Source organism: Argopecten irradians, chromosome 1, assembly GCF_041381155.1.
Source record: "Argopecten irradians isolate NY chromosome 1, Ai_NY, whole genome shotgun sequence".
Taxonomy (NCBI): Eukaryota; Metazoa; Mollusca; class Bivalvia; order Pectinida; family Pectinidae; genus Argopecten; species Argopecten irradians.
The window spans coordinates 51,991,847-52,014,970 of record NC_091134.1 but is presented as its reverse complement, the minus strand read 5'-3'; the positions used below and the strand labels follow the sequence as shown (position 1 = coordinate 52,014,970).

The window sequence follows — 23,124 nt, the reverse complement described above, 5'->3', positions numbered from 1 at the left end:
TTGTCACTGTGACTCTCTATAGTAAGTATGTATTACTACTTTTGGGTAGATGATGTACTAGACACTCTACCTCCTTTCAGTAGTCCCTCGTTCAGACAATAGTACTAAGATGAAGTGATTGCTTCCTTCCCTTACTACCAGTGTGCTTGTCAAATGGGACACATTTTTTAGGCATTCTGAAATACTATTGTAGGTATCATTGGTGGTTTTCCTGAATGGACAATTGAAGGAAGTTTTCCTCAATGATTTCATTCAGTGTCTCACTAACTGCAAGACATTGTCTTCTCTGTATTTTGTGTTAAACAAAGATAACAAAAAGATTGTTGACCCCATGTAAGTGTTTGTCCCAGTAGCCTGTTTGTTAACATGAAGGTGTTTGACCTTGAATGAATTTGATGTGTTTGTAGAAGGGTTTGATAGTACAGATAAGTCTTAGTTGCAGCGTAAAGATTGAAAAATATGCTGTGTTCATTATTCAGTTTTGATTGTATACATACGGTAGTGAGCTACAGAAATTTTTTGACATTTACTGGATCGCTGCAGTAACATGTATAAGAAACCCTTTGTCCAGAAAGATTCTTAAATGTAACTCAATCTAAAAATCAGATTTCATCATGATCAGCTACAATCACTGTTCTAATGCATTTACACATGTGACATTGCTAGAAATCTTAATCCTATGCAATTCTTGTATTGAATTGATATTGGGTAACCTCGAGAAAGCTTGCAGGTTGAGCATAAAAACCAAACCTTATTCAAGACTGATTTGTCTGCAATGCATAGCCATTACTGTACAAATGGGAAAAAATCTCCCCCTTGATAGAGGTGCGTTCTCCAACGGCAGAGGAAAATGGTTTCTGTCGAACTTTATTTCTACTGAATTCACTAAAGTTTCAGCCTGATCAATATAAAAAGAATAAAAGTACTTCTGCTGTGATCTCCATGAGGTTTGTTTTCATTTAAAAGGTGTTTCCTATCAACTGACGCTCTAGCCATTTTTACTGTGAATTAAGGATTTTCCTCAGTCTGCTTTCTTTGGCAGACTCGGCACGCAAATTTAAATCATATACAGTTTTTGACAAAACCTGCATTTTCTTCCCAAGAGTTTCTTTTCTAATTTATATAAAGAGCCCATTGCTTTTCCAAATAATTGTAGAAAAGATCGAAATCAGAATAAGTAGTACAGCTATCCCTTAAGTGATGGACCTATAGCTACCAGATAGGCTGAGAGGATGGGCCACCGAAGTATCCGGTTTCTTGGTTTCTGAATATGATCCTCACAAAAAATATGATATCTATCATTCATGTCCCTCACTGTAGCCTTATCGACTGTATCTCGTCATACAGAGAGGTCTTACTGAGAGTTCACTTGTCGGGAGGTGGTCGTCCTGCTGCTTCCTCAGGTGTTATATACTCTGATTAATGTCTTCTATTTTCTAGTATTCATGACCATTATATTTTTCTGGTTAGTTTCAAATAAACAAATGATGTATTTGCTGATTCAGAATTAGATGATTTTAATGTCAGACTGATGATGCTAGAAATAAGTCAAGGAAATCAATAAATCACCTGACATATCTAATACCAGATATACCATATTTCATAGCCAGATCTTTGATTCAACCTTAGGTTTCATGTTGATAAGTTGTGTTCAATGTGTTGGAATTAGCTGTGAGCTGTAACTGATCATCTTTGAAGTTTGAAAAAATACTTCATGAAAAAATCAGTATTTTAAAATGATTTCGATGAAATATGTGATCTTTTTACATGGCAACTATATACCTATACAAGTTTAAATATTCTATTTCTGAATTGATAGAAACTTGATAATTTTGGTGTCATTAGCTGTAAGGAGTTTTACAACTAAGTTATATGAAATTAGAAAAAATAGTGTTTGTGTAGCTTTACTGTCAGTGTCAATTTAGATATGCTAACATTAATTTCTGTTCAGCTTGCCAACATGTCATATTTAAAATGAAAAAAAAAAGCCATTTATCAAAGTTGGCTATTTGTCAAAACCTGTTTCGTATGAAAATATTTTCTTTCTTACTGATCAGTATATCCATGTACAACTATCTCGAGTTATAGCAAGATTTTAAAATGTAAAATACACTTTTATAACATACAAGGAAATTTAAAGTTTTTTGTTTGTGGCATAGTCATATTGATAATAAAGATAATAATTTATTCTGAGCTGGATAATGATGCATAATTTACTTGAAATTGAAATTCCCTAACCCCAAAACTCTAAAGTTCCTTTCTATTGTCCAGATTTAAAACTGAATTTATATGACATTGTATGATACATCTGAAGTTTATAGGCCTCGGAGATATAAAAATATATCATTAAAATTTCATTCAGATCAAAAATTGAAGATCCCTCCCCCCCCCAAATACCCTCTATTTTATAGGGTAATTGTATTGCTGATGAAAACTCTGATAGACTGGGCCATCAACAATAGAAAGTAGATCTAAGTCCTCCAAGTGTTTCATCCTTGTACATTTTATGTTTACATAAAATAGGATCTAAACCAAGCCTACCAGAAACTCGTTGGACAGGATATTTGTGTGTAGCATGAATTCCTGTCGTTTGTTGTAAAGCAGAGTAAACTGTATCACTGAACAAATAAACCAACCCATTCAATATTTTTTCCTGCTCTAATAAATACAAACAAAACACAACTGTTTGTGTGGGGGGTGAAAGTTCACACGCTGTGATGTAGAAATGCTCCACAAGGGTTTTCCCCTATTGTACTCCGAGGTGATTATAGGTTTACAGACATAATATACAGATGTCTATTACAGTTGTAAATACTGTTGTTAATCAATTGTGGGTTTTAGTACTGTATAGGGATGTGACATTTCCCATATCACATGCAGTAAACACATGATTTTATATATGGGAACTGTAGTGTATCTTGTTGAATGTGTTTCCACCGGAAAAGAAAAAAATAAAGAAAGAAAATCAATTTAAGAATCAACAAAATATTGCATTTTCTTTTCAATGATTCTTTGTTTAGTTTTTGTAAGGCAGGGAAATTGAAGTGAAATTTGATTAGCCAATTGAAAAGATGCAAGATAAAAAATTATATTTGATTGTGTTGTTCATCATTCTAAGCCTCAACATTTGAAAACTTCTTGTCTGTTAAGCAATGCTAGGATAGACAATTACCATATTTTACGAATTAAGAGCGCCTCCTCTAATAAGGGCGCCCCCACGTTTTTTGCTGAAAAAATCAACTAATTTTGTTTAATTTTTGTGCCAGATTGTGACGGTATGTCTATGCTGGCGCTAATGAAATACAGTTTCACATCAATCTGATGCTTTATAGATCTTTACAGATCTTTACAATCTGATCCAATCAGCTTGTATAAACACTAAATTTATTGCATTGGACAACTTAGCATATCTTTGCCAAGTATTTACACATAGAAACAGCGAGAACGCCATTTCAGATGTGTCACTTGAATGCCCCACACACATGTATGGATGAAGACTAACTGGCAACAACATTTTAGCGATGTCTTTACAGGTTTTATGAATACTTACTGTAAATCTATGATAATAGTTCCTAAATAACAGGAATATTATTATTTCTAAGCATTTTATAGTGTGTTCTTGTCGGTATTTCCCATATGCCACAAAACGAAAGTAGTGATCGGAAGCACCATCTGCCATTTTGTGTACGCATGGTATACAAACAGGCTAGCATGAAATGCAAAAATTCAGTGAAACAGACATCTTTAACCAATGTTTAATACTTCTGGGGCATACATATCTTCATTATTATGTAATTTCAATACTTAACTTGACTTCAAAACGTAAGTTGGTTATAGTAAGTTTCAGATAAATACGAAACAAAACGGAAGATGAATATAGTCTGTTTCAGAAAAAAACATCTAAAAATGGTCTCAAATAACGGCGCCACCCCCCCCCCCCCCCCCCCCCCCCCTCATCCATTTACCCGCGCCCGTCGCCCTCATTAGGGAAAATACGGTATATTAAGTCACTATATGTCTATATTTAGTTGTATGTAAATTTTTATTACAGGAAATTCAAACTTGACTGACACCCTGTCATATATTAGTTGAGTCAACTGATTGAAATATTAATGAAAATTTATTATTTGTTTCAGGATGTTGTTTCGTCACATTTTTCACAAGAAAGGCAGCATTAGATGCCCAGAACGCTTTACACAATATCAAAACAATGGCAGGGGTAAGTTCTAGTGTGTGGTACTAACATAAATCCATATTTGTCTCTTTAAATAATGGTTTATTTGTGTGTGCTTAATCAAATCTGAACACCACACAATTCCCTCTCCATAGATGACCACAGATGGACTAGATGACCACAGATGGACGTCCAGGCTGTGTTTTCTGTGATTGTCCTTGAGTTATCTTTGATCTGAATGATGTACAAGCTGTGATCTTTTACAATCAATACTCGTCAGAAAGGAGGTCTTAAGAGGGCTGCCAGTCAAAAATCTGTATTATAAAAAATATAAATCTCCTAGGAAAATTTGTTTCCACAAGGTGAAACAATGTTAGAGCAGGAAAACAAATTTATTTTTATTAAAGCTATATTTAGATCCAGGGCATATATATGTAACAGGAAACTACACAGGTGTGGCTTTATGCTTTCACCTGATCATGAGGTCCAAGGTAAAATTGAAAATAAGTAGAAAGTCAGGCAATCTGGAATGATCTCATTATTTCAAATGAGGAGAGCATCAGGCAGTAGATTTCATATTCAGATTCCAGCTTGAACCCCTAACCTTCATTGAGCTTATTTCTCGATGCTGGCTACTTATTAATGATAGTTACAGATTACCCAATTGAAAATGTTTCGTCTTTGTAACACAAGTTTTGTTTTCAATACATGTATGTATAGAAACACCGGTATTGCTTGTAAGAAGTCAATAGAATTAGAATTGATTATTTCTTACTGTTGATGGTGGCCAATGTTGATTGGCACTAACCAGTGAAGCCAATTAAATGGGATACAGTTATTATTTTGTTAATTGGCTTTAATTATACTCGGAATTATGGTAAGGTATAGGGCATAAAAAATTGATTATCTTCTTCATTTGTTCTCATTTCACTGGCTTCGTTCACCTGCTGGAATCGATTGCTGACATAAGGTGTTTCTGTACAAGACCCACTTAATGATTAGCCACCCTCCAGTATTAAGGCAGCACCATCAGAAGTACTGGTACAAGTTGATATTCCAAAACATATCTGGGTCGACAGTCCCCATTTTTCCCCAAGTCCAAAGTGGCAATGAGTTATTATCTTAATTATCTAAGCAGAAAATGAGAGTGTGATGGGATTTGATTATACCTGGACCTGTTTGTGGAACTGTGGGCCTTCCTTGGTGGATATCATAGATGGAGAAATGATTATCACATGTCTGGGCAATCAATAGGTCTTAATTTAGCTAGGGGATACAACTGTCATACCACCTCGTAAATTCTCAATGTACAGGATAAATGTTGCATATCTTGTCAGATACTGTCGGGCCTAGAAAGGGATGTTGGTGGTATCGCTTGGTGAAGCAGAGCTGATAATGATGACAGAATTGATTTCAAATCACTAACTCTGACAGCCCATTTTCTTAGGGCAGCAGCATGACAGAAAACATATTTATGGAATATATATCATATTTTATGTATGGCTCTTGTATCGGCTGGAACCTGATGCCATTGCTGGAGAAATAGACTATAGGTCATGATGTTTAGCAAAGACGGAGAAATAGACTACAGGTTATGATGTTTAGTGAAAATGTATATTTCTCTGATCATGAATAGACTGAATACTATATTGACATATAAAAACAATAATTTTCAAATTTTTATATAGATCTGCATGATTTGGTATTAGGTATAAAATCTGTCATCATTGTAAAACTAAAGAATATGAATAGCTGGCTGTATGGATTTCATTTTCATAAAAACTGATCTCAATAATTGTGTTCTTTGAGAAATGTATTTACAGGCAAATTATTAAAGTAAGAAAAATAAATATTTACATCAGTATCTCTTAATAACTATTAGCTGACATAACGTTACAATAAACATTTAATACATTGGATTCACTATTTTATAACCTGTAGAAGTATTTATTTATATGTTTATCAGAAGATACTCAGAACAAAGGATTTGATGGTTTAATCTATGCTGTTTAGAAAAAGAGAAGAAATAAGTACCATTTAAGGGGAAACATGTTCTGGATTATTAAAGTTTATAAATCTTGAAGTTTATAGAAGAGACGTTTATAAAATATAGACTAGACTAGATGATAAATTATTTAGGTACAGTACTAGTCAGGCTTCGTTGTTACTGAGAGTTTAAAAATTAATATTCAATGGACAATTTGAGTTTTTTATAACATTGCCATCTCTGACTGCCATGATTTGAATTAGTATTGTGGCTGTGTTTTCATGGATAGATAGCCCTGTAGAATTTCTTTTTAGTGTAAAGATTTATAGAGTTACATTAGCATTAATGTAATCGTGGAACAATTTCACACTCTTCTGGCAGGACAGCTGCTTTCAGCATGACAAACATTTAGGAGTTAAAAAAACTAGATTTATTAGAGTTTCATTGGTGCTCGTATTCAAATTAAACTTTCTAATTTTGTCAAACATATTCTGGTATTCAGGATATATATATGCGACAAATGTTGTTTAAAGATTTTTTTTTCCATGAAGAAGAAAAAAAATACATTGAAGACATAGTCAGTCAGTTTGTCACCAAATTGTTTTCTCAAAGGTTTGCCACATTAGGACATTTAGATGCAATTTAATATATTCAAATGAAATATTTGATAGCTAAAATAGTTCCTTAATGAAAATGATAATAATTGTTGTCATTTTAGTAGATCATAAATATTTAAATATAAGGAAGGGAGATATAATTGATATTTGTTTTACAGTATCCACTATAGGGGAAACAGAATTTTAACTTGTCATTACATGAGAAAATAATGATCCCTGGCTGTTGGGGAGATAAACCATATCGCCTACAGATGGTTGAGATCATGTTGACCTGTGTAACAGTCCCCATTATATTGTCATTACAAAAGTTTTGATGAAATAATTTCTAGATCTGATGTTGCTGAAGAGCCATGAAATCAGCAGGTATTGTCTAGATCCTTATCATAGCTTATGGCAACCTGTTTATGTAAACTGTAATAGTTATTGAAAAAACACAGACAAGGAAACTGTAGCATGTATTGTAAAAACACAAACTGAAGCGATGGGAGGGGGACATTGGCATAGAGGGGAAAACTTTTCATTGGCATTGATGAGAAAAGCAGAAAGGGTATTCATAGCCTTGTAAACTCGGTCAGAGGACTGTATAACAAGGAATGGTTCGTATATCATTAGTCGTGTTCCATCTTGGCAGAAAGTGAGCTGTTCATATTATTATTCTACACCTGCAGACAGATGTCAGGAATTGAAAATATGTGATTGTGCAGTCTCCTGCATGACATTGCGGTGTGCGACATCAACCAAAAAGAAAGAGTGCCTGTCCTGATTTGATTGTTGGAATATTATCTGTCCTGTCATTGTTTTATCACAGTTTGTAGAAAGAATATGAAAAGACAGGCGGCAAGATTGAAAATGTCAGTTCAATTTATAATCACTATAGCTACACTGTGTTGTTAGATATGACAGCTGGAGAAAGCAAGCATTTACAGTGATTTCTTTATAAGTTCTTGATAAATCATAACCAGTACTCAATCTTTGTTTCTCTTCAAGTATTAAGCTATTTGCCTAAACCACTGATTGAAGATTTATTTGCCTAAACCACTGAATGAATATTTTCTTTTGGAATGATTAGATTGTGGGTCCATTTCAGTCCCCACTTCATTTCATTTTTAACCTTTACTTGTTCCATTCTCCCCTATTAACATCGTCTTTCTCTTGCACTCTTAAACCTGGCCTGATTACCTGGTCCTTATTGGCCTTGTGACGTTTACAGATTGTGTGCTATATTGATTTGTTGGCATCTGGTAACCAATAAGTCCTACTATTGCCTTGTCCCTAATGGCTCCCCCGTTCAGTGTGCCAAGCCCTGGCAACACATACTCAAGTGATGCTGTTTGTTTTTTGTTCAGATAGGAAGTTGGAGAATTTAGGGACAAAATGTTATTGCATTTCATGTAATTACTGCAGGGCAAAGGTTGGAGAGGAGTCTGACTGTTGATGCCAACATATCATAATTAAAAGAATTGGGAAGGTTTCCTTAGAACCAGGGTGACAAGCCTTTTTGCTTAGTGCTATAGTGACTGTCTTAGGTGAGATTTTTATGCAATGAATTAATTGAATTGTTTTCGAAGAACTGATTTCCGGCAATAACTCTATACGTTATTGTGAAAAAGAAATCTTCAGTAAGTAACGTACGATCATGCTCCAATGGAAGATTCTGCCTTAGCATTCAATGCTTAAAATATTTTGAAATTAAAATCCTATTACGATTTATCGCCCTGAATCAGCAGAAATTTGTTTTTGTGTGAACTGATGGAATATCTTTTTTTCAGGAAGTACTGTTCCCAACAGCAGAATTGATGTAGGTTGATAATATTGCTGGGACAGTTCATGTGTCAAACAAATTGCTCTAGTAATGGCAAGGGGCTTATTTTCTCTTCTACCAAAATGATTGGTAGGTGGGATGTTATGCTCTGAATGACAAATCCAAAAAGAATAAGCTCCATCATGGCTACATCCTGTTGCTTAAAGCATTCAACCTTTTGAAAAGCTTCTGATTTTCGACCTTTTGAAAAGCTTTCGATTTTCAACCTTTTGAAAAGCTTTTGATTTTCGACCTTTTGAAAAGCTTTCGATTTTCAACCTTTTGAAAAGCTTCTGATTTTGGGTGGTTTGTTACTTGACTAGTAATCGAATCATTTCAAGGTAGTTGTTGATCATTAACGAAATGGAGAATGGTTTCTGTAGTTTCTATAGTGGTCGTAGTTCTCTCTCTATCATTTTCTACTTTCCATTGATAGCCTGGAAAATAGCCCTAGTAACCAGGGTTGACCTGACATTATATCTTCTGCTGTCTAGGATTTGACAGGTGTAGGATTCTGATGACCAATCAACGTTAATGACATCTGTCTATACCTACACTGACGGTGCCTGTAATCCGGATGGACCGATGGACATCATCATCAGCTGATGTCCACGAACACCAGCAGTCATTACACGATTTAATAATTCCTAATTATTCTCATTTAATCAGCTAAGGATTACAAATCCGTTTCATTCACGGTCCCATACAATTTGGTGATGGTGTTGGAGTGTGAATTAGCTCCATACAGAATGGCAGGAAGTGTTTAGGGTTTGTGGGAGGACTGGTAATTATTAGGAAGAGATGACTGGGAATACCCATCATAGTTTTACATCTATAGAAATCAATATCATGCCTAGCATGACCTATAGGGTGCTATTTGTTTAGTGTTTGTGAATCAATATGTACATAGGGAGCTGGTGGTTAAGGATTTGATGTTAATAGGCTTTAGTAAAGGTTCATACACTTGGCATGGTATTAATGGTAAATCAAAAAGGTTGGTAATATTGTGTGGTTCTGGTCAAGCCAGCATGGTATTAATGGTAAATCAAAAAGATTGGTAATATTGTGTGGTTCTGGTCAAGCCAGCATGGTATTGATGGTAAATCAAAAAGGTTGGTAATATTGTGTGGTTCTGGTCAAGCCAGCATGGTATTAATGGTAAATCAAAAAGATTGGTAATATTGTGTGGTTCTGGTCAAGCCAGCATGGTATTAATGGTAAATCAAAAAGATTGGTAATATTGTGTGGTTCTGGTCAAGCCAGCATGGTATTAATGGTAAATCAAAAAGATTGGTAATATTGTGTGGTTCTGGTCAAGCCAGCATGGTATTAATAGTAAATCAAAAAGATTGGTAATATTGTGTGGTTCTGGTCAAGCCAGCATGGTATTAATGGTAAATCAAAAAGATTGGTAATATTGTGTGGTTCTGGTCAAGCCAGCATGGTATTAATAGTAAATCAAAAAGATTGGTAATATTGTGTGGTTCTGGTCAAGCCAGCATGGTATTAATAGTAAATCAAAAAGATTGGTAATATTGTGTGGTTCTGGTCAAGCCAGCATTGTATTAATAGTAAATCAAAAAGATTGGTAATATTGTGTGGTTCTGGTCAAGCCAGCATGGTATTAATGGTAAATCAAAAAGGTTGTTACACTGTCATGTCTTGTGGTTATGGTCAAGCCTCTAAGTCGGCAAGTCGTTCCCTAATAAGATTAGGATATTTGGTCAAGTAACTTGGTATTAGATCTATAGTTTTTGACCCATATTGTTATATAACCAAAAAGTACCACAGGATTTATATTATTGGTTAAAATGACAATGAAACATTTGATGTAAGCACTTAATTACAAGAATTTAGATGAGCTGCAGGCATTTGCGCATGTGTTTTATTTTAGAAAATGATAAAAAATAGTTAAATCTTAGAAACACAATAGGATTTTTTTAACATTGAGTATGCTGCAACCAAAGCTTCCATTTGTAGAAATACTGTTTCTATTGATCAGCTATCATCAAAATAAGAAAAATCAGGAATATTTCTATCATTAAACTTCAACTTGTGTAACTCAGAAGCTGACTCTGTTTACTTCTGACCGTTTTTGTACATGGGTTCTGATGAAATTGTTCACCATTAATAAACAGAACTGGAATAATTCAAGTTAACAAAAAAAGCGGACTTTGAGTTTATAAAGTTTGACTATCATAAAAGCTAATGAGTTCATTTGATATGCTGAATTGAAACATAAAATGTATTTACATGTATGATTTAACAAAACTAGGCCTGGGACGAACTAAAATCATATATGCTTGACTGTAGGTATAAGTTAGACAATATTGTGCTATAGACATCTAGGTATATTGTAGCTTTGGAATCCTAGTGCGCTAACAGTATTTATCACCTTAATATGAAATTTTTAAGGCATCTGAATTGAATAATTCATACAAATATGTAATGAATTATGTGTTTATGTAAATTACCTGTCTGTTTTTTCTATTACGAATATCACTTGATGACATTTATATCCTCAAAATCAAGGTCATCGGAGGTCATATCTTTCAGTTGGAGAGTCTGTATGGTGAGAAACGAAAACAATTTCAGTGTTTACGTTGATTTGTCATTTGAGGGCAATACATACCAAATAAATTCTAGCAATGGCTGGTTGTTATATATAATTAAAAATAAGTTAATATATGATTTAAATGATATATTTAACTTTGAACAGTCTGAAAACACAACTTTTAGACTTTGAGGTAAAAGATTATATAATGTAGAAATATTTGTAAATCACGATACTAGATGATCTCATGTTTGAAGTAGAGAAGTCTATAGAAAAGATATTTTTTATATGATTTTCCAAAACCATTTCCTAGCTTAAATGGATACTTGACAAGTATTTTGATTAAAGTATGATTTTCCAAAACTATTCTCCTAGCTTAAATGGATACTTGACAATTTTTCTCACTTAATTTGTATATTGTTTTAAATTGTGTTAGTTGAGATATTGATTATTGACATTTTGCCTGCAAGAGACAGAAAAGATCATAAAGTAGTTGAGGGTGAGACACATAAAGAAATAGGTAAGGAGCTTAGAAATGTATTTCTTGAGGCAACACTAGTGATTATCCTACTGAAATCTTAAATTGTTCAAATAACACATCACGTATAAAACATTATTTGGTCAAGTACATAACCAGCTGAATGCGTTTTTGTGTTATGTGTACATTCTCTAGGTCTAGACATCCTTGGAAGTCCGAATTTTTATAGAAAATTTTCTATGATATAAACACCCCGCCCACTCTTTTCCAGACTGCTGTTATGCAAACCTTGCTCACTGGTAGCAAAGAGATGTTTAATCATTTAAATCTGATAATTGTTCAAAAAAAAAGTCTTGCATCAAGCTCAATTTCTTCGTGCAAACAGGTTTTCCTTCCTAACTTGAGTGCTATTATATAGAAAACTGATGCCTTATGTAATGTTGCTAATCTTATTCAATTTCATGTGAAGTGCATGTTAACTGGTTTCCTGATATAATAAATTGGTATGGCGATGAAATTGGCTGCTGACAAATCTGTAATAATGTGGCATGTATAATCATGATAATCCATCTAAAGATTTCAGTCATTATTTATATGCCCTGTACTATTTGTTTTTGTTGAACATATATGCTATCAAGAAGCTAGACCACTTCAATTCACAAACTTGTGTTCATTTGGATTGGTTTTGTCTTTGAGTAGGAAAATCAGAATACCAAGGAAAAAGGATGGTCAGTAAGATTTAACCCAAGTAACATTAATCAACTGACGACCTTGACCCCATGGCCAATAATTAGAATAACCTTTGAATGATCTGGAGTTATACAATGTTGTATAAGTTTACAGAGAATAGTATATGAAGGGAGTATGAAGTAAAATCGAAGTGTCAATCAAAATGTTAAAGCTTTCAAAATTTGAATACCTACCGAGTAATGGTCTTGTAAAACATGTTTTATGAATGATATTTATATGCTTCAAAAACCTGGATATCGGGACTGGATTTGGTAATCGGTGGGTGGGGTGGGTCCTCTTATTGCCAGAACACTAATTAGTTATTATATTTGATATCTATTTAGACCAGGGACAAGCCAAAGTACATTTACACAACACAGATGTAAATTTGTGCTTTTTATTAGCTCTAGCCATGCCAAGAATATCTGGCATTATTCGCTCCCGCTACTTGCAGTGTATATATGGTTGGAGGTGGCTGTCTGCCAGATTGCACACCAGGTTATTTGAAAAAAATTGTTTTCACTTTTAACAAACTGATCATTAAAGAATGCAGGACTTCAATATTGCGTACTGACAGAAAGCTGTTGAGGTCTATGTTTTCATTAAAAACAGGAGTTGGATTCTTTATCAACAGAATACGGCTTCCCGCCAGAGATTTTTTACTCCTGCTGATTCCGTCCGATCCTCCTAGGGAGGAAGAGGAAGGATACCAGAAAAATAATAACATGTGTTAGCGGTATGTTTAGAAGTACTTGGTTGTCATGTTGTGTCAAACATTGATGATCCTACATCACTATGACGACTATGAGAGGATAGCAGCACGCGAGGAGCAACTTACCGCGGCCTTATTATAGTGACATATTACGGCAAGGATTCCTGACTGGTGATTATAACCAGTGTGTCTCTTCTTCTAAAGATAGCCTACATTATCATTGTGAACTGCATATTGTGATAGTTTAATGATGTTGTTTATTATAACCTTGAGAACTTTGAAGGGGTGATTTAATTTTCTGCATTGTGTCTATTCTATTGATTCTATGAAATTTTGCAAGAAGTACAAAACATGATTTAATAAACATCATTTAAAGTAAAAAATTCAATTAATTGTTGATTGCAGTTGTATTTAGTGAAATGGTAGAAATTAATCTAAAGCTTTTCGCCAGGGTGTTTGGGTGGAAAATAGCAATTGCAAACTTCTGCTAGGTATGAATGGGACTAATTCATGTACCATATGATACCTGATAACGTTTGTTTGGGATTAGTATCTCCAGTGGTGATGGAACGTAACTCTTTGTACTTTTCCCACTGAAATTAAGTTAGCGAGGGATATTACCTTATAATGTCATTCCATCACCAATAGAAACAATAGTTCCGCACAAACGTTATCAGGTATCACATGGTACATGAATTAGTCACATTGTGGTTTGTGTTTGATGTTAACCACATTGACGTTTTCTGTAGATTTCATATTTTAACCATCTGTAAGTACCATAAGGATTGGTACTATAGAGAGTGGTGTACAGGTTGAGGATGGTGTTCTTGTTCAGTGTAATATGATGGACATATATATTACTCTAGATCTATTGATCCCCATTACAATAAGCTCAGCAATAATACATGCTACCTGACACCTTGGATCTCGCACATTTCCTAGGTGTTATCGCCGCAATTTTACATAAAAACAACCAACTAAGTCAGCATCAATCCCTTCTGTATAACCTTGTGGAGTTGACAAGTTACAAATGTTGTGTAATCCTTGTCTTTGGGTGATAAGTTCTAATTGGAGTTGAGTTTATCTGGGAGCAGGGTCTCCGGTTCATCAGATGGGAGGCCATCTTATCTCAAGTCATGTCATACCTTACACGTAACGTGTACAGGAGTGGGTTTCCTCCGTTTTTCTATTCACCCTTAGTCAGGCTATCTTACAGATGCATGTTCATAGCAGCATATTCATAAAAATCTCAAGAGCTAAAGTGTTGTTGCACTTCCTGCTTGTAAGAGCCAGAAACCTGGCGCTGGTATTCCGAGATTGTCATGTTTACAACTGCTGGCTAACTGTCTGGCAGAAAACATTAATGCTCACTTCATGAATTCTTATACAGACAAGAAAGAAGGTAGACTGGTATAGCTATTGTCTGGCATTTAAAATTGTAAGAGTACATAAATACTAGAAATGATATATAACTCTAAAGAGGAGGTAATGTTGAGACTCGGGTAAATCTATTGACAAAACTGATGACATTGAACATACAAATAATGTCTGTGTGGCAATGATAGGCTTTGACAAGTGGTCGATTTAAAGTTATAGTTAAGGCATTCTCTACTGTGACAACTTTTGTAGCGATTTAATTTTTCTGTGATTTGATTTTACTTAATGTTTTAATTGTAAGTTGATTACCTATAATGGGCCAGAATTTTGTTACAAGTCCTTGGCATTTTGGTACCATGTCGTGCCAAAGTTCTCAATAAAAGAGCTTCAGCTTTGTCGCAGAAGTGATTTGCTCAGATAGACTCTTAGTCTGGTTATTTTTTGTGTTGAAATTTTATGGAATTAAAGACCTTGAGCATTGTTCTGTTAATATATACATTTTAATTAATTTCTCTGATGGGGGTCATATATTGTTTGATTTTTTTTTCAAATTTTACATGTTTTCAATCAGACACTGCTATTTAAATATGTAGGAAGTTTGAAATGTACAAATTCACTCGAAAAAAGACCACCAAACAATGAGTTAAGACAAGATTATGGCAAAACTAACTACATTACAAGGAGATACATATACCACAGGCATCCAAAAATGTGATGCAATCATAGGAGACTTGTCATATTAGTGGGATAATAGACAACTGTCATCCTGTAGGAATGGAAAATGTGACCAGTTTTATATTGAGAAAAAAGAATATTAGAGATAAAACACCCTAAACAAAAAATCTTTTCCATAGAAATTATAATATAGATTTACAAAAATAACCATGAAAATAATGGCATGAATGTGACTACTAGGTATACAAATATAGGCATGCAAGGTGATCATGTGGAAGATATGGCTGACTATATCCTTGATTAATAAATATAAAAAGATTTATAATGACAAATGTATATTTCAACAAAAGCCAAACTTGGGGCAAACTTGTCACAGGTTCTAATATAAAATATATGATCCACTTGCATTGTAGAAGGTGCCTTTTAATGCGGTAGTAAAGTTTGTGCACTGCAGAAATCGTGTCTTTAAAAATGAATGGGTTAACAATGTTATGCAGATAGATGGATTTGGGAGTAAAAAGGTGCCCTACTCTCAGCATGGTTGTACAATATGGAATTGTAATGAGCCAACAACACGACACACTTAAACTCTGGTTTATACCACCTGACTTCAGATTAAATTGACTCCAAATTAAACATGTTGATGAGTTATTTGACATTAGTTGGAGATGGATTCAAAAAGAAAAAAAAATCACATTTAAATAAATTTGTATAGATGTGCATATGTATATCTTATATCAAAGTCGTAAACTTGATATCTTGACTTGATTTATTGTTTTCAAATAGAATAGTTATTACTTTCTCTAGAACAGAGTACCATACCATTGCAAGGTGTTCACATGTTACATACCACAAGGTTCTAATATACCTTCTACCTTCATTAGAATCATTATGTGACAGTTCTGATTTTAAAAGATTGGACTTGGTCTGTTAAAAAAAATTGGAAATTTGTGTTTTTCTGATGTTGTGTTGAGTTATAATAATAATAAAAAATAATGTGAATTGATTCTCTAAGTAAAAAAGTACCCTGTTAAAATTGTGATGAATTTGGCACTTACTGGTAATGATTATTGACAATGCTACAAATATGTGGAAGTTATAAAAGGTTTTGACCACATAGATGTTTATAATGATTTTTCTTGATAACTAATTGGAAAATCATCCATGAGGATAAAAATTCAAGCAATTTAGAAAAAAGAGTCAGTGAAGAATTTAAAAAAAGGGAAAAATACCATGCACATTGACATATGCACACACAAGCAAAATAGAAACAAAAAAAACAAAAAACAGAGAAAAAAGGAGGGGGGGGGGAAGCAGTATGTGTATACGTAAGGAACCATTTAACTGTGATAAAACTGCTGATAAACACATTTACTGGTAATTAACTGTTCTACCATTACACACCTGCCCAATCACTACCAGTACCTGAGCTTACTGTTTCATTTTGTAGGACTTTATAAAACAAATTATGTATTACAGAGAAAAAACCAGTTTAACATGGTGTTTTTAATGGCCATTACATCTTGTAAGTGAGGTTTTACCAGGTTGAAATAGTGATATAACTGTTGGTGTTGAAAGGTTTCACATGTTATGTGTATACTGGTATTTTAATGTTGTTCACCTGTAAGGTAGCAGGAGTTACCTGAGACGCACTTGGACAAAACCTTCAGGCCTCTCATTAATGTTTAATCCCCCTAACTCTGACATTTACTAGCTATACCCTCTGTATCAACTTTCCCAGTGGTGTAGATAGGATGAAGAGAAGCCAGTTCTCCTATCCTGTTTAATTCCTACGATCAAATTGAACTGCACATGGTAGCACATGAGGCTATCAATATTGCAGTAGGTTTCACAATTTATGGAGAATTTGACAGTTTGTGTAAAATTCTGTCACTTTACCTGCTTCTGTTTGTCTTTCAATTATTTATGGTACAGAAGCCTCAGAGACTAGGTGGTTAATGATTTTCTCTCTACTGTGTTTGCTGATCAATTAAATTGTTTCCAAAACATGTTTCTGGTATGTTAGTGTAAAATAAGTTGATTGATTTCGTGTAGATGTTTATCTCGCTCAATTAAATAATCATTTCTCTCCATTAAATTTCAATGCTACAGCAATATGTAGCATCAATTAATTAATGATGTATATGGAACATAGCCATCATTGACACCTAATCTGTCATTGGTAACTTGTTTATCGAGATAAATGTGGATTTGATGTTGTGAATATGAATTGTGTACATGAATTGTGTACAATGAAGTTTGAATATTAGATGGTTTTTGTCTTGCCTAGTAATATATAGTTGATGTATAAATATCAGTCAGACTGTTTTCTTGTTAAGTTGATCTTAGTTTAGGTAGCCACTAGCTGCTACACACTGTAAAAACAAACGCCACATCGAAATCAAACTTCATTGATGCAGCATTGAAAATTATCTCCCATTTCCCCTCCTCAAATGAAGAAAAAAACAACATGTCATTAGATTTTAGTTCCCAGATCTACATGTGTATTGATGATTGTTATAGTAGATTTTGATGAAAGCATTAAAACACTTTTCTAATCTTCCGATGATGTCATTTTGGCTTAATCACCCAGAAGGGTGTGCACTGAGAGTGTTGAAATTAGATTACTAATGTCACAACTCTTGTATAAGATCAAATAAATTTGACCAAGTCATGTTGACTGATAAAGAGAGACATAAAAGACATCAGTTGCTCAGCTTTGTTGACATCTTGTAAAATAAACATATAAAGATTATAAATTTGAGGTTGCTTGTGTATAACAAATTAAGCATTCATTTTCATGCTGGAGAAATTGAATATTGCTCAATATCAAAGCTTTGGTTGGAAGACAAGGTATTAAAAGAAGATTTCAGAGTAATATTCATTAGAGAGTTTAATTTTTAGCCCACCATCATCAGATGGTGGGCTATTCAAATCGCTTTTTGTCCGTGGTCCGTCGTCCGTCCTTCCGTCCGTCCTTCCGTCCGTCCGTCCGTCCGTCCGTCCGTCCTTCCGTCCGTCCGTCCGTCCGTCCGTCCGTCCGTTAACAATTCTTGTTATCGCTATTTCTCAGAAAGTACTGAAGGGATCTGTCTCGTATTTCATATGTAGGTTCCCCTAGGGCCCTAGTTGTGCATATTGAATTTTGGGACCAATCGGTCAACAAGATGGCCGCCAGGCAGCCATCTTGGATTTTGATACTTAAAGTTTGTTATCGCTATTTCTCAGATGCAGCATTCATTTTCATGCTAGAGAAATTGAATATTGCTCAATATCAAAGCTTTGGTTGGAAGACAAGGTTATTAAAAGAAGATTTCAGAGTAATATTCATTAGAGAGTTTAATTTTTATTTGGGTCTCATTTGTTATATGAGGATAAGCACTGTTGTGTATTTGATATGTAATAATGCTCTGTTTCATGTAACTGTCTTTTCTTTCCAGATGCACCATCCAATACAGATGAAACCTGCTGACAGTGAAAAAAGAAATGGTACGTCAGATTATGAAGTAGAAACCTCAAGTTTACATGGCTGTCATAAGTATATAGTTACATGGGGAGACACATCAAAAGTTAATACAGAAGACACAAGTTTGTACAGCAGTCTCCCAGAATATTCACGGCCTCACCACACATTCCATGCATCTTAGCATGCTATATCTAATATATTCTGTCTTTGCATATCTTACAGAAGTTCTTCTATTTCTGTTAGGTATCTATCATGAAGTCATTATTGTGCGAGCAAAATTCAAGTCGTTTTCCCTGAAAAGTATGATGTTATGCTCGCAAACATTTGACTATACTTAACTTAATAGTTGTGGTATAAGAATAATTTTGTCTAAAACCACCTTATCGGCACTTAAATAATAAATAAAAAAATAAAAAAAAAATTTGAGGCCACCTACTTCTTGTTATTTTAAAGCATATTAAATGAAGAGTTACCTAATAGTGCACTCTGACTTACTGGCAGATTTTATAGGATAGAGATTTGATAGCTCCATTAAAAGTTAGTTTTCCAAGATGTGCCATATGTTTTTCTCACTAGATGTTAACAAGCTGGCGTGATGGAAAACACAGCTATATTCTTATCGTTAAAACATGCACACATCGACTGTTCATTGATAATTCCGATATATTAAGTGGCAATTTAATACCACAGGGAAAACAAACCATGGTTGTTTACAATCTTAATTGCTGTCTCTATTCACTTCAGGAATTACCAATGGAAACAGGACTTTTCAAGGCTTTAATCTCGGAATACATAAAGTGTGTGTTAGCATTCAAAGTATAATTTCAATTGAGAAATGACACAGAACTCTCTTATGAAAGCATGCTGTTAAGACCACTTTAATAATGTAATAAAATCATAATTGTTTATAAAGGTTTTCTCAGAGACAATACATGTAAGGACTTATATTAAGGATTTATCGGTCCAAAATGGCGCTTCTCCAAAAATTGCAGTTTAAATTGTGGTCTTATTTCCAAAATTTGTTTACTTCAGAATATTTCTCTTCCTGAATTTCTCCTCAAAATGAGATAAAAGTGAAGGCCTCAATATGTTGGAATAAAAACCTACAAGCATATGTTTGTGTAATATTTAGCTTAGTTTCTGTCTGCTACATGTATGTCGATCTGGCTCCTGTTTGGTTCTCGGCAGCTGTGCCTTTGATGTATCAGATATCAAAGTATCGACATTACAAAAATCATGTAGGTTTAAAAACTTTTCATTTTGAAGAAAATTCAAATTTAAAAAAGAGGTGTATATGGAATTGGGATTTAATTCAAAATTTCCGAAATGGTAATTGAATATAACTGTTGATATGGCTGAAGCATTGATCTACAAATACAACAATTTAAGAAGAGAAAGAGTTCAAATATTAAAATTAGTCAAATGAGATTCTTTATTGCCATCTGTTAAGAACTTAAAGCAATGTGGGAAAGATAGTAATAACTATATATATCGCTAAAATTTATAAAGAATCTTTTAGCCTCACGTTACTAGAGGATTATCTCCCCTGGTAGAAGTGGAACTCATGGGAGCCATGTGGCAAATATTTGTTCAGGGAGGTTTTAGCTGTTTGTCAGTTTTATACCCAGTGACCCTAGGAATGGTTTCTGTGAGGGAAACCTGCCTGTCTGATGGTAGGATATAGAGGTGGGAGATCTGTGTTATATAATTCCTTTCTACTACTACACCCCAACTTTCTATGTAAGGTTCTGCCTCTTTTACATCTACACTCCAACCTCTGTGTAAAGACAAACTTGTCAGAGGGTCAACATTGATCCCCAATCATATTTATCCTGTTTTCTTCAAGCTCCAATATAGGACAATTTAAAATAGGTGATTATTGGAAAAAAGAGTACATGTAATTGGGAATCAAGCTTTATTGTCATGCAATACTAAATTATACAATAAGCTGAAAGATGTTGGTATTGCTCATCACAGGTGGAGAATCAGAATAAACTTACACTTATGTTAAAGTACAAATCCAAGGGTTTTAGAGGTTTACATGCACACCTTGCAACTGAATACTTATTTAATCACGAGTCTACCTTTATTATTTATCCTCTCTGCAGTGCGATAAGATTGTCTTTAGTTACAGACGTTGGTTTATCAGCGATTCTGAATGAGAAAATGTGGGACACTGCTGTTAATTCTGGGTAATATCAGAGAGGACAATTTGATTAGTTGAATAGCTCATTCTCCACTCTCTGCCCCCTGTCTGCTAATTACACATGCTGGCTCTGAAACAGAAATGTTTGTTCTTTATGTATAATTAATTTGTGACTAGTTATTTCTATCAGGTATATGGCCTTTCTAATGTCTGCGCGAGTCCCCTGAAAACACGTTTACACTGTGATAATTACAGGGTTTATTGGTACGGTGTAACCCTATTACCATAGTGACACTATTTCATCATTGTCAACCTTCCACAGGAAAAGGCAAGGGCAGAAGGTCGAGGTCACTTTTTGCTGCTATCATGCATCACACAAAGCTTAGAAAAAAATAATAAAAATAAAAGATCCTTTTTAACCGAATTCCTGTTCAAACAATTTTAGCCTCAAAATTATTCTTTGTATTTAATATTGGGATTCAAAGTGTGACATTTGCTCTGAGATTGATATATTGAATTTAATTGAATTGATTTCATTTAATGTTTTCAGAGGAAAGAAAACTTTTTGTTGGGATGGTGTCAAAGAAGTGTACAGAGAATGATGTGAGGATGATGTTTGCACCCTTTGGAACGATAGAGGATTGTACAGTGTTGAGAGATCAGAATGGACAGAGTAAAGGTAATTCATGTAAATGTAGAATGATACCTATTGCAAATACAGGATGTTTGAAATCTCAAAATCAGATAGCTAAGCTGGCGGATTTTTGACAAAAACTGATTACATATGAACAACTGACTTTGTGTATAAGGTGACAGTCTCTGGAAAGCTATATTTGGTTAAAATCCAATTATCATTATTGTTTAATTAAACACTGTAGAATGTATGTAGAACATGATCGGGGCAGACTGCTGATGTATTGGCGATGTACATGATCGTCAGCAATCAGGGCTTAGTGTTGGCTTGGTATTGATCTTGACGTCCAGTTACTGTGGTAATGGCCGACTGTCATTGCCAATAGGTGAAAATGTCTCTTTTGACGTAATGGAGGCTAGGGCTCTCATTATTGTCTGTGAATTATACTTTACACTTCGATCAGGTTTTCTGTCACATCTCCACAGAAAGGTCTAGATCCATGGAGTCTAATCTGTGAAATTGTTTTAGTTAACGTTGTGATCGTGACCAAAAGAAAGATATTTTCCAGCATATAATTTCAACAAAAATTTAGCTGTTTTGGTAAAAAGGTCTTGTAAGCCAATTTTGGACAAACAAAAAGTGTAAAAACTTATTACATCCATGTATCTACTGACTTCTTGTATAATTTTTCAAGATTGTTATACATATAGAAAGAACTCCCTAAATTGAATTTTGCCAAATATAGAGAATATTGAACTGATATGTGAAAGTCTTATGTAAGGCATTATGATCCATAATTATTTCAATTTAATCTTGTCATCATTGAATTTCTTCTTCGTTTCCATAATCGTTATGACCAATACTAATTTTGAGATTAAAAGATACTTGTAGCCAGGCAATTTATATTCTTCCTTTTAATATGACCTTGACAAAATACAGTACTGGCTCCAGGATTATGACGATCAAAGCTCGTGGAATTGACAGTTGGATTGGTTGACAGTTGAGATAATTTGGAGTCGTAGATCATATATTTCAGATATAACACTTATCATGAGAATATATATGCTTGTAATTAAGCAACATTACTGCATTTAGTAGTACAATGGTGTAACTATTTATCTGGAGTTGTATGCTTGCTGCCTGAGCTAATGTCTGTCTCTCAGCAACAATTTTGATTTTAAATTGACATCATCTAATTTTATGAACAGAAACCTTTCACATTTTGTCAGTTGCAAGCTTTAAAATTATTTCTTTATTATAATGGGATGAAAATGATGAATACCAAATATGATGTAAACTGATATTTATGAATTTCTTGTCTCTGATTTATACAAATAGCTCGCTCAGCCAGCTGATAATATGGGTAATAATATGTGATAATGATGAACTGAAGTGTAGGCTGTATACCTGGGTAAGGTGTAAACAAGTGGACAAATGTTGATGCTAGTTATATGTATATGGGTACATTACAAATTTGATTTAAAAATTTGTGTTAATTCTTTGAAAATATGTCAATTGATTTTCTCTGTTCACAGGTTGTGCATTTGTAACATATGCAAATAGACAGTCGGCACAGAATGCCATAAAGAGTACTCATCATTCCCAGACCATGGAGGTAAGTTTCAGTCGGCACAGAATGCCATAAAGAGTACTCATCATTCCCAGACCATGGAGGTAAGTTTCAGTCGGCACAGAATGCCATAAAGAGTACTCATCATTCCCAGACCATGGAGGTAAGTTTCAGTCGGCACAGAATGCCATAAAGAGTACTCAT

At 34.2% G+C, this 23,124-nt stretch overlaps 2 protein-coding genes across 16 annotated transcripts in view; one reads left to right on the top strand and one right to left on the bottom strand.

Annotated features, from left to right (window-relative positions):
• Positions 1 to 23,124, bottom strand: part of LOC138332601 (uncharacterized) — a 338,301-nt gene that overhangs the window by 193,434 nt on the left and 121,743 nt on the right. The window lies entirely within an intron of this gene.
• Positions 1 to 23,124, top strand: part of LOC138332369 (CUGBP Elav-like family member 2) — an 82,828-nt gene that overhangs the window by 21,301 nt on the left and 38,403 nt on the right. For all 15 annotated transcript variants that reach the window (XM_069280506.1, XM_069280507.1, XM_069280481.1 and 12 more), the window contains exons 3-6: positions 4,137 to 4,219; positions 18,545 to 18,593; positions 21,267 to 21,395; positions 22,886 to 22,965. In XM_069280506.1, the coding sequence (XP_069136607.1) occupies positions 4,137 to 4,219; positions 18,545 to 18,593; positions 21,267 to 21,395; positions 22,886 to 22,965 (341 nt within the window). The remainder of the gene's footprint in view (positions 1 to 4,136; positions 4,220 to 18,544; positions 18,594 to 21,266; positions 21,396 to 22,885; positions 22,966 to 23,124) is intronic.